This window comes from Microchirus variegatus (genome assembly GCF_963457635.1).
Source record: "Microchirus variegatus genome assembly, chromosome: 16".
Taxonomy (NCBI): Eukaryota; Metazoa; Chordata; class Actinopteri; order Pleuronectiformes; family Soleidae; genus Microchirus; species Microchirus variegatus.
Genome location: NC_139817.1, coordinates 13,085,308 through 13,098,820, shown reverse-complemented (window position 1 = coordinate 13,098,820; position 13,513 = coordinate 13,085,308). Strand labels below are relative to the sequence as shown.

General features: G+C 39.6%; 1 protein-coding gene across 1 annotated transcript; it reads left to right on the top strand.

Annotated features, from left to right (window-relative positions):
* Window positions 1-3,940: 3,940 nt before the first annotated feature.
* Window positions 3,941-13,284, top strand: LOC310937956 (proteinase-activated receptor 3-like; the record flags this gene model as incomplete). The annotated part of the gene is made up of 4 exons (XM_083902346.1): window positions 3,941-4,813; window positions 10,753-10,867; window positions 10,927-11,214; window positions 13,211-13,284. 4 exons carry the CDS (start codon window positions 3,941-3,943, stop codon window positions 13,282-13,284), a joined length of 1,350 nt encoding a protein of 449 aa, XP_083758472.1.
* Between the last annotated feature and the right edge of the window lie 229 nt (window positions 13,285-13,513).

The following is a 13,513-nucleotide window of genomic DNA, read 5'->3' as shown; positions in this document are numbered from 1 at the left end:
AAAGAAAAAAAAAACATCTAGTGGTACATCTAGCGTCTTAACAGAGGATTCTTTGCATGCATTTTTTTAGCTATAAAATATTTTTATTTTGAAGTGATTTTTGTTTGAAACCAGGAAGTTAAATGTTAGCACAGATGTAAAACGGTTTGTCCCTCCAAGTGTGACCTTTTACCAGGTTGAGCCTGGAACGTTTTACTTTAGGCTAAAGTAGAAATAATTTAAATCATCCAAGTTTACACAAGAAATATTTACTCCAGTGGGTGGTGGTAGAGGAAAAAAAAAAAGCATTGTAGCTTTATAATGGATCTATATGGTTCCGCTGGGTTGTCCGCACATAACATAGTTCTATACTGTTGATGTATGTTTCCCCATTATATGATTGTACGTTTCTTGCTGCTCAAACTACATTCTGTGAGAGTGAAACTCTTTTTGGAGTAAAAATAAATAAATAAATACAGCTAATTTTGTCCTTTTCATAAAGTCTGTAGCTTTATAAAAAGGTGAACATGTAAGAAACTAGAAATTTTGGCTGCTGTACCACCCAAAATTTGATGATGCAGCTTGTAGCGCTCCATACTCTAAAAGGCCTCACTACTCTCAAACACCCTCTCAAAACATCTCAACCTGATAAGAAGATAAACAAGGGTCTACAGTGGAGAAGAGTTAAAGTGTAGATGGCATAAAGCAGAGAGGTTCGGTACTTGGCGGGTTTTGACTACTTACCAAAGACCCAGTTCAGCAAGTCCCAGGGTGAGGACAGACACTTTCCACTCCAGGGAGAGTTCTGAGCAGGGGTGGAGGAAGAGTGAGTGAGCAGGGAGCATGATCAAAGTGGGAGAGCCCATTGCAGCGGCCTACGATCCTCTGCCAAGCCCAGCAAACCTTCATGTCTGGGGGGGAAGAGTGAGACCACTCCCCCTTGCCTGCTTTGCTCTGGAAGAGGTTCATTAGAACTTCTCTAAAGTAGCTGCCCTAAGGCTCTAGCAGATGGTCGCTGTCGGTGACACCATGACCAGGTGCTGAGGGCTTAGCCTTAGTGATCAACACCAGCACCGACATCACACCCCAAAGAAGGCAGTCGCCTTCATTAAAGCTGGAGACAAAGCCATTGGGTGGCTTTGGTGATCCGGTGGTTGCTTGTTGGGGCCTGATCAATGGTGGCTGGGTGGCCTCGGCAATGGTGTATGATGTTGTGAGACCCGAAACTGATACATCACTGTACACATCCCTGTGCATCCAGGAGATGTTTCTTGCATAGACGAGTGTCCAATTAACCGCTGCATGTTTTTGCAGTGGGAGAAAACCTGGAGTACCAGGGGAAAACCCACTCGCACACAGGGAGGACATGGAAACTCTGTACAGAAAGACCCTCATAGGAACCAGGACAACAGGGTCACAACGAGCCACGTGCCATGTGGCCCAAACTCATATAGTATATGTTAAATTTATGTGTGGATCTTTAGTCGAGGCAAAAAAAGTTTTCACAACACGACATCATCAAGATCAGAAGGCTGTTCTCAACGAATGTGAGGTTGATCTGATCCACCTCATCAATGACATCGATGGGAGCAGGTGACGCTATAATTTTAGCAAATGTTGGCACATGACTGTCTTCAAATCAAGACCCTTGACAAACATGCCAGTTTTCCATGTTTCCTTCCCATGTTCAGCAACATCCATCTGGAATTGCGTGGACCTGGAGTAACAGGGTGAGTTTGATCAAAATCTCATTAAATAATATCTGAAAAGAATGTGAATAAAATACCTTTTTTTTTTTTTACTGGAATGCAGATCCTGATGCTGTGTGACTCTTCTCCTTCACAGGAACCTGACACCGAGACAAACGGGTTGACAGACACATGCACGAATGTAAACAAACAGGGATCGAGTTTCAACAGAAAGCTCAAATGCACACATCACAATTAGCAGCAGAAATACAGTATCCTGTTCATAGACGACTGTAGCGTAACATTAATCTTGATCTATTCGTTGCTGCAAGTTCATAAGTCGCAGGTGGTTAAGTTTAATGAAGTCAAATTGAAACTCAGTGACAAACACCACACCGTGATACTTGTCGACCTTGTGTAACATGTTACTCATCATTACACTGAATTGAATCAGAAGCGATTTTCTGGACTGTTGCATCAGTTGTTTACTGACGATTTTCCGTCAGGCACCAATGGTTTCTTGCATCATTGCCAATCGGTGTGAATGGATGATGGCTTGCTGTGACACATCCTCAACACACAACCTTAATATTTTTTTACTCCCCCCGCATAAATCGTTTTAACACTTTGACAATTTAACAATTTTGTTCCTCATTGTTTCATGATTATTGAACTTGTTAAATTTCAGGGAATGATGACTGTGTAAGGGTCCTAACAAACGCTTCTCGTCATCCAGGGGGAGATCTTCAGCTAACACCCTTATCTGTGATTGGATGATCAGATGAAGCAGGATCCCTGAAGTGTTGGGTCATTTTTTCAAAAGATGTTATTTTTTTCATTATTCATTTTGAGGTGAAGACTCAGTGATGCTTCACAGTGGGACAGACGTACGCAAGGATTCGGTGGAGAGTGGGGACGACACATTTTAGGAAGGTGCTGCAGTGTTCTGTTGAACAGGTGAGTGTGATTTTGCATAACAAATAACTCCTGACCTCTCTGTCTGATTTAATAACACTGTCCATTTTAATATAGTGTGAGACCTTCAGTCTTCTTTTAAAGGTTGCAAGGTTGTGTTTGTCGTCAGGCTGTGCTTATATCATATCACCTTTAGGTACAGAGATAGTGGGATCTGCTGCTTCTAATAACATATATTTGTAACAGTGACACTTAATAACTAAGAGGAGAATAAATGTGTTTAGTAAAAGTTGAGATGTTTCATTTATGATAGAAATGACTGCAATCTATGAGCATTTTTTAAAAATGTTTTTTCATCTTAAAAATGCTACAGCCTTTGTTTTTCCACAAAAACAGCACCGGGTTTTGTCTTTTCTGTTTATGATTGACTTTTAAGTGTATGTTTATGCTGGTGTATTGTCATTGTCTTTGCTCAGTGAGATTTATTCAGCAAAATGAAGGTGTGATGTCTGATAATGAGTTGACTCACACATTGATGGTCAACTTTTCATGGTGTTTCATATTTATATTGACAATCCCCATTGACTGGTGCAGTTACATTGTATTTAATCTGGAGAAGTGTGATATACTAACAAAGGGTTTCTCAAACCTGGTCTGGTCCCCAGGACTGCATATGACTGGATGTTGTATATCCAATTGAATTTTTGATGAGTCAAAGTGTGGAGGAAGGTGTGGTTTTGATGGAGAGAGACAGGACAGATCTGGCTCAGCAGCAGCAGCAGCAGGAGTGCGTTGACTAATCAGCTTCTCTTTGCAGTCGTGGCTGGAGCAGGAGAAGATCTACACATGGAGAGAACAGAGAGTATTTAAGGCTGATTTTTGTGTTTACGTTAAAAAATAAATCAAATCATTTAAAACTACACCTGCTTGTCTGGGAACGAAATACAACACCTTCAGTATCACTGTATATGTACAGAACACGAAGAGAAATGGATTTACTGGGTGAAAATGGCACAACATAACCTGTTTGTTTGATAGTGTCATTGTTTGATAGCTGATTGTAAACAGTAGTGTCTGAATGCTTCTAATCTGTCCTGAATGTGTCCTCGGATTGGATTACAGAACAACCCATTTGAAAGAAATGCAATCTGTCCCCAGGATGGGTTAGAGATCACCACCTCAGCTAACACCACCTCATCTGATTTGCTGAATTGTGAATTCTGAATGTAAAACTAGGTGTTGAGCATGGCTGTTGATACCAGGTGTGAAGAGCCTTTATGAACGTCTCTAACAACAGAATCTGCTGTGTGTTTGTTTGACAGATCTCTGTTTCCCAGATGACCTTTGATCGCACCATCATGGAGGTCATAAACATCAACTCGTCTGTGCTCTTCATCTCTCACAGACCCTACAACTCCACTGATGGAGACATGACGGAGTATGAGCAATGCAAAGACATGCCTGCTCTACTCATTTGGTACCTGTGCCTTCAGGTTATCAACATGTTCCTGGGCATACCGGCCAACGTCACTGTGCTGTGGCTCATCCACAAGAACAAAGGCGACTCCTCCAGCTCAGATATCTTCATCTTTCAACTGGCGATATTAGATGTGCTCTTCTGCCTCATTCTTCCTCTTGAACTGGCCATCAAAGCCTTTCACACCACCACCAACACCTGGTACATACTGCGCTTCTTCTATGGCCTGAAAGACTCCTCACCACTGTTTCTTTCCTGCATCTGCTTGGACCGGTACGTAGCTGTGGTCCACCCCATCTTCTTCACTGAGCTCAATGGCCGGCATCACAGAGCAGTCCTGACCATAGTGGTCTGGCTTATCATCTTGGCCTATGCTGCTGCTAAATGTGTAGGCAACATTCCCAACTTTGAGAAGGTCTTCACGGCGATGATACTCGCAACGTTTGCTTTCATGGTCTTCTGCAACATTGCCATTCTGTGGGCACTGTGGCAGTCTGGGCCCGGCAGAGATGAGATGCACCCTGTGAAGAAGAGAGCCTTCAAAATGGTCCTCATCATCCTGGCCATCATAGTTTTCAACTACTTTCCACCTGTGGCACTGTTCCCCTTCAAGGAATATTACTCTCCTGACGTGTTTCGATGCTATATTCACTACGTGGCCTTCGGCTTGATGGATTTCAGCAGTACCGTTCAACCCATGCTCTACCTCTCCAAGATGCCACAGAGCCTCAACTGCTGTCACAGCTGCACTCATGTACAATAGACCCACATGAAAGGTTTAGAAGTTATTATGAATGTACTAACATACTGCAATATGAATGTACCGATATGGTTAAATACAATAATAATTCATTTAAATTGTCTGAATTTATTTGGATATTTTCACGCACATATTTCCAAATGAAGAATCACTTCTTTAAACACAGTTTTAGCTCAACACCCTATTTGAACGTAGCATTACCACAATTCACTTAAAGGTCCAATGTTTAAGAATGAGTGACATCTAACGGTGGGCCACACGGTTTTGGTGTAGTGGTTTGAATGTTTGCATGTTCTCCCTGTTTGTGCGTGAGTTTTCTCTGGGTTCTCCAGGTTACTCCCACATGCAATATGGGGATTCGGTAAATTGGACACTTTAAATTGATCATAGGTGTGAATGTGAGAGTGAATGGTTGTTTGTCTCTATAGTGGCCCTGTGATGGACTGGCGAACTGTCCAGGGTGTACCCCGCCTATCGCCCTATGTCAGCTGACAGCACCCCCCGCTATCCTCTGGTGGAGGATAAAGTGGTAGATGATGGATGTATGGACATCTAATGGTGATATGCCTCCACACAGTCCTCCCTTACTCAGCGAACAAGTCAACGGTGAAACTCGTCAAGTTGTGTCCGTCTCTAGATGGTGTTGTGAAACCACACATGATGCCAGTTTCTTCTCTGCAGAAGTTTCCACAAGAGATAGAAAACATATAACAACTTGTGTCGTAGAGCTCCGAGTGCCCACACACAGAAAAGTTTCTCCTCCATTATGTGCAGATGTTGGCTGCCGTCAAGTATGCCATGCCATCCAGAGGATCGTGTCAATGCGATTCTTCACCAAAGAACATTTTCTATTCGAGTGATTGTTGCGCCAATTGCACAAATCGTGTGGCACATTCGCGTCTGTACACTTGTATGTAAACTCGCCACGCAAACAATCTTGTTGCGTCCACAGCATAAGGCTACGTAAAAACATTTTTATATTACAGCAGATACCCACTTGTGCAAATATATTTATGCATAGTATATTTGTTTTTGCCAATAACTCTTCCTAATGTCGAAATTGTTTGATTATATAGGAGTCGTCTGTTGGAGAAAGTTAGAATATTTTTAAAGATTTAAAACTTTGAATTTTAACTCATGTGGCATGTTTCAATTTTTACACAATTCATATACATTTATACATATGACTGTTGGTTAACTCGGCAACAGGACCTCTAATATTTCATCACTTCTCTACAAAAACATGGACACTTTTTAAAAACCCAAGCCATTTTCACATATCATGTATGCATGTCATGTTATTTCTGCTTCCAGCTTTGACTGTATACTGTTTTCTGAGTTTGCATTATGAGCAATTCAAAAATGTTTTCCTAAATAGTTTTAAAGGCTTGCATCAGGTTTGCAAACATTTATTTTTTGTATTTCTGTTGGTTTCATGTAATTTAAAATAGCTTTAAAAACATTTGTTTACAAAAGGAAAGATGGATTACCCCTGAAAATTGGTGTAACCACAACCAAAGGAGAACTATTAACTATCTATTTTCATCTAGAGTGTATGCAATGTAATTATAGAAACAGTTACTTAATTTTTATATATTACTTGAAAATATATTTCATTAGGATTATTTTAAAATAAAATTTTGATGCGTATTTGCAATATAAACCAGGACAAATTCTGAAAACCCTTGGTGTTTTCTAAATAACATTTGACAAATTATGTATAAACTGTTACAAAATATGGTAGTACTTTGCAATAGAGGATTACATCTTATTCCCCATGAATTTTCCAGTAAATAATAATATTTTTATGAAAAATACTGGTTACACCAATTGACAAAACCGGTTACACCACTTGACCATGTTGCTTTTTCAGAAGAAACTGGCACTACAAATCAAGCATGACAGTCAACAAGGTCAATTGAACTTGTGCTTTTTTATTATTTTTCAATGAAGTAACATCAACAACAAGAATTGGGTGAGAATTGACAAGAAAAAAAAACATCCAAAAATCATGTGAACTCTGAACATCTGACTGCAATGAATCTGTGTTAAACATGTCAAAGTTGTAGAATTGGGTGTTTATGGCTGTTTGTGTGTGGTTTGAAAGGTTGTGTTATGTCCTATTCTTGTCTAGTCTGTGTCCGTGTGACAGAACACCTGCATGTTCAGGCTGTGTCGTTTCCAGTCGTCTGTCATGAGTTTTGAATGAGGTGAGTTCAAAGGTTCTTTCCTTCTCTCTTTCTCCTTTGATAACTTAAATGGTAAAATAGAAAAATAAAACAGTGGGTGACATCAGCCACTCATCTTCAAAGGCTGATGTAGTTATTAAGTGCTACAGCAAAACCAGGAGCTTTCCTCAAGTTTGTCTTGAAGTCAAAACCAATTAGTCTAAATTACTACATTATTCTGACTTTCAGTCAGTATTTCAGTGGAAAAGTATATGTGTGTGTGTCTGTCTCTGTGTCAGTGTGTGTGCATGTGTGTACACAACCACCTTTCTTGCTTTTGACAAGGTAAATGGCCCTTGCTGCAGGATCTGCATTCACTCACTTTTTTCTTTGCTTGATAATGGCATCTATAGGGGGAAAAGAGACTCTATTATTATATTACAATAATTATGAAACAATAGAAAGTTAATAAATGTCATTCTACAGATCTAGATTGTAATCTTTGACAAACATTTATCATATTGTTATCAAGTCTTCTTAAAGCTGCCATTGATTTTCAACATTGTCACTGCTTCATTATGAAATATACATATACATATATTATATACAGCTTAAATTTGAAAGTGAATATGTATTATGGATTAAAAGCTAAACATTTCAAAAAGATTAAAGCCATGCAAAATAATGACTTTATCCTAACCCTCCATAGCTTTGATAATAATAAAGTTGTGGATAAATTGACACTTTTTTCTAAGAAATATAACAAGAACAATTAAAAATAGTTCCACGTAGTAAGTTAGTTCACATGACATCTTTAATCAACATCAAACACTTCTGATGTTTGACAAAATCGGCCTCTAACTGAAAGGAATGTAATAACAGTCAAATGGTGTAACTGGTTACACAATAGACTTTTCAATTCAAATTCAAATATAACAGGCATTATGATGGACACCTATGTTGGCACTTGGCCTTGATTTGAAGATTTTAAACACACTTTTTTAAATAAATACTTTTTTTTTTACACTTATTATGATTTAAGTTAAATAAATGATTTCTTAGGGTCATACCATTTGACATGTAACTCTAAGCACACCTGACCATACCCTAAAAATGTCAAATTATCAAGATTTCAGAGAGACCTACTAACCTTTTGCATGCAGCAGTTGGGCTCATCAAGGGTCCTTCTTTGTGATATAATTTCCTGCCACATGGTCTTCTTACACAAATGAACAAAAAGGCTCCTTGAATGTCAGTTACACCGCCTTGACAATTTAGGAAGTTGACTTGTCAGACAAAATTCCCCAAATTCATTATAATATTCAGAACAATGATGTTCTATATATTTTATTAATTGTTAAACAATACAAATGCAGGAATATGCCAAACTAGTCAATAATGTGTTTTATTGAGATTTTCACCCTTTTTGAACAAGTTTAAATATTTGGGACCAAGTTGGGACCAAGTTGTTATGGTTACACCATGTTGACATTTTTACCATTATCCTGAATATTCTCTTAAAATTGATCAAATCCAGTAATGTTAGATAGGTCTTCAAAAAGAGCATGTATTCAAGTAAATTGTGAGTTTATTTTCAAATTTAAACATTTTTACATTTGAAACAATATGAACACAAAAAAAATTGCGTCACATCATTGACCCATATATGATTTCTCTTACTTATTTTTAGGTTCATGTTTTACTGTATTTAGTCTTCAACTGCTGTCAACCTAAATAAATATCAATAAAGATTCAACTTTGACTTGCTAACAGTGTGACTTCAGTTTAAATTTTGCAAATCATCCCACAATATAGTTTGAACCAATTATCCTTTAGTATATGGAAAGGTAAGACACATTTTGGCCTATAAAGTGCTCACTGTGGTCAGAAACAACCTCTGGACACACACTCATGTGTAGTGTATGGACTTAGTTTTTCCTGACATACCCAGGAAATAATTATGACAAATACTGTGTTTTTGTATTGTACTGAAAAATGCAAACTTTTGGATTATATTTTCTCTTTCATTTAGACACAAATCTCAAAATTAAATTCAATAAATTCCTCAACGCAAACACAAAGTTAAAGTACGCTAGGATTAAGTGGAGAGTGGAGACAACTAGTGCTTCAGTATTGTTATTATATTAGAACAGGTGAGTGTAATTTTGCATAAGAAAACAACTCCTGACCCTCAGAATTAACAACACTATCAATGTTAAAATTAGGTGAGATCTTCATTTCTCTTTTAGGCCATTACCATTATTATAATAGCACAGAATAGCCCAAATATGACAAGGGACCATAATTGTTTGCACATGAATAAAGAAGTTAAACCAATCTATTTTACTACATGTGTCATCACTGTATTTTAGTTCAGTAAGTGTCATCTAATGTCAGAAGATTTACAGATTACAGCTCCCTCATGTGGTATACACTGTTAACACAGCTCAACTCTACTGTTTTATTTTCCTCTAGTTTCTGGTCGTCTTTAATGTCTGTCTATAAAATCTGGAGGTGCTCAATACAGTTTATTTAACATTTGCTGATGTAAAGAAAATCTTTTCAAGATTCCCTTCAAACATATTCACTAACTTTGTGGATATGAACCGAATCCCAATCTCACCTAGGGCACCAAAATGCTGTCAGCCAAAAACGATTAGATTAGATTAGATTAGACTCCTCAAATTTGTTTTTAAGCCACGTCCATTGTCAGAAGCAAGCTGAGCAGACGGGGGCCAATTATGATGAAGCTTCAATTTTCCACATTCTACCTCATAATTGGCTAGCATAATTCTAGCCAATTATGCTGAAGCTTCAATTTTCCACATTCTACCTCATAATTGGCTAGCATAATTCTAGCCAATTATGCTGAAGCTTCAATTTTCCACATTCTAGCTCTTGTGTTGCATGCTTAATTTCATGTTCAAGTTTAATGCTGTGCTTCTCTGTTTCAATCTGCTGCTCCATTCTCATTTAAGTAAAATCTGCTCAGACGTTAGGCTGTTAGAACGGACAGCAGGAACAGACAAATGCTGCTACCCACCTTCACCACTCAGAAAACAGCAAACTAAAAGTATGTAAGTCTATTGAGTATAATCAACGATTCAATTTGAGATTGGATGTCACAATAAAACAGAACAAAGGGCCTACAGCTCCCAATCAGTCAATTACACTTCAAATATACACATCTCACAATTGAAATTCTCATGTGCCCGTCTGTCACTCACCCACCCCAAAAAGAAGAAAGATGTCAAACCATGAGAGGGAGATCAAACAAACGGAGTTACTCACATGTTGGATTCCATCCAGCCAGCGAAGCAAGAAACAAACCAAACTGTTCAAAGAAAAAAAAAAAAAAAAAAAGACAAATTAAAGTAATTTGAAGAGCAGCATATTGATGAATATGCGTATCTAAAAAAGATTAAAAGTGAGGAGAGGCGAGCAGACTGCAGTCAATTAGGAAAGTCAGCCTGGAGTCGATGAGTGTTCAGTAACGTGGTGTCTGAGTGTTGTGTGTGTGTCCTCTCTCAAGTCAAACAGTCAAATGGAGAACAAGAAGAGCCTCTCAGGCCTCAGCAGCAGCAGCAGGAGGAGCTGATCAGCCGTTTGAGGGGCGGCTCCACTCACAAGCACACCTGAACCTAAAGGGGAGGGAGCTCACAGTTGTTGTACAATGTTTCTTCTTTGTCTTCAACAATTTCACTCCATTTCCTGTCCCCACTTTTCACTCTAACCCTAAAAATCTTGTTAACCTTCAACTCACAGCTGAAGCAAATGAAAGAGCTGGAGCAGGAGAAGGACAGTCTGCTGACAGACCTGCAGGTGGTGAAGCAAGGCCAGAGACTGGTACCAGGGCCAAATCCACAGCTCCCACTGCACAGTGAGATCAAGAGTGGTCTAAAATGTGAATGTGTTGTGAATGGGTGTTTGTGATTTGAGTGTGTATGAGTTGGCTCTCTCGTCTTGCCACCCCTCCCATTGGGCGGGCAGCATGTGGCTCCGGCTTCTCTGGTGGTGGCGGGCCCGGGTCAGGGGGGTGTGCGCTCTCGGACTGGTGGGGCCTTGTGCCCGGGCATGCCGGTGCTTGGGGTGCCTGGCTTCTGGAGGTGCTGGGAATGTGCAGTCCCTGCCCATCTAGTGCTGGTGCCTTTTGCTGCAGGAACCCCCTTGGTGGTCCTTTGCTGTTCTGCCCTGGGGGCGGGACTGTGGTTATCCATCCGTGGGATGGTTGGCCATAGGGTCTGCAGGGCTCATTGGGGGTCCTGTTCTTCGGTGCTGCCTGTGCCTGCTGACCGGATCGACGCGTTGGGGTGGTGGCGTCCCTGTCTCACTAATCGGTGCACCAAGTGGCAGACTTACATGCACACACATACTTACACACAGACATACATTCTCACTAACATTAACACGTATCATACCTATAGCTACAGATAAATCATACACAAGTAAGCTAAGAGACATTTAGAGATATTTTGGCTGCAGTATCACATGATTGAAAGGTTAACCGTATAGCTAGAAGGTAGATTTAGTGGATTATGGTCTCAGTGTTGCTGTGGTCAGAATGTGTTCATAACTAACATCATGTTCTATAAAATTATATTTACAGATAGAGTATATATGTAGAGGTAAGTATATTCATGTCTGCAGGTTTATATGTGCAGGTAGTATGTATATGCTTGTATGTATGAATGGGTAGGTAAATATATATTGTTGATCTGTTCCGATGTATTTATTTATATTTATATATGTTTTTTTAATTTTCTCTCTCTGTTTAGTAATTATCCTTACTTTGTTTATTGTTATTTCTTTGTATAGGATTGTTGTTGCTTTTTTTGTTGTTCTAGTTTGTATTGTTGTGGTTTTTTTTTTACCTGTCCTGTCCAGTACCTTGGGCATGCACTATGGTTGACTGCATGTCTGTTGGTGTTGAACAGATTTTGCTGTTTGCAGGGCGAGTCATTACAGCGCTGTAATGCCCGTCCTGCTATTTATGTATTTATTTTTATTGATTTTATTTATTAGGTTGTGTGGGAGGACCGGTCCGGACAGGGGGGGTGTTGTTGTGTTTTTACTTGTTGGTATTGTTCTTTGTTTGTATTGTTTGTGTGTGGGTGTCCCAGCAGGTCCATCAGCGGTCCAACATTCATTTACAAAAAAAATTCTTAGTAGTCATCACGATACAGGATGAGTTCAACAGACTCCTCCTGACAAAGCAACATCTGTCTGACACAAAAAGGCATTCAGATGCCCATGCTGATTGCCTCCCTGCTGGACAGGACAAGGGTTAAAAAAAATACAATACACCTACACTCAAGGTGGTTAATATTAAACTGTAACTTTTATTTGTCCCAGAGGAGCAATTAGAGGGCATAGAGAGCACTACATCTGTGTAGAGCAGGGGTTCTCAACCTTTTTGAGTCGCGACCCCCAATTTAACATGCATGGCTGTTTTTTGCAGGGGTGGAAACTATTCTACACTGTACTAATTCATTTTAGGTCAAAAAACATAACTGTACTGTCCAATTTTGACCATCAAAGCAGGGCTAATAAAAATGAGGGGCAAATAAAAAAAGGAAAAACTCTCCGCTGGCACGGATGTGTCTCCAAGACGGCTCAGGTTTTTTGTAATTTTGATTTAAAAAAAACAAACAAAAAAAACAAAAAAACATTTCCAAAATGATTTGGCGACCCCCAGAAATCATCTTGACCCCAATTGGCTGGTGTAGAGGATGTAAAGCAGAGGTGATAAGACACAGCCTTGTGGAGATCCAGTGAAGCCTGTCGATGGTATTAGGAGACTCCAGGTGTTTGTGAATGGTGTCCACTTCCCTGCCATCCCTATGTGAACTGAAGTAGGTTCATCAATAGATCAACAATCCTGGTGATGTGGCTTTAAACAATCTTTTTCCAAGAGTTCATCACCAGTGAGGTGAGAGCCATAGGCCTCAGATCATTTAGAACCTTTGTTGGCCTCTTCCTCAGTATGAGGATAACAGTTAAACGTTTCCACTTCCAAGGAACTGTGCTGAGGTTTATTGAAGTCTGAACAGATGATGGAAGTCACTCCCCAGCTGTCAGGTCCAGGTGTTGTTTACTCCATTTGAAGGCCCTCACCACCTCCCCTCAGGTTCGACACCAACAACAAACCACTGACAGATAGAAATCACAGTAGCCTGAAGGAGCATGTGTGATACTCACTTGATTTCCTTTTGTATTCATAAAGGAGTTAACGGATTTGGTCAGAAGAAGTTGCAGCTTTGTCAGGACATCAGCACCATGGACTCTACCTTCATTTGAACCATTTACACTGCTCACCCTAACACGGCAGCCATAATGTCCTAATGGTGACATATCCACACTGGTGTGGAGCAAACACTCCAAAAACTGGTTGACTCATTGTTTACCCAACTGACAATGTTGATGCTGATGCATCAGATTGTTACCAAATCTAAAAAGCCTCACTACTCCTCTCAAAAGATCTCAACCTGATGAGAAGAAAAACAGGACATTCTGGCAAAGAGGGAGA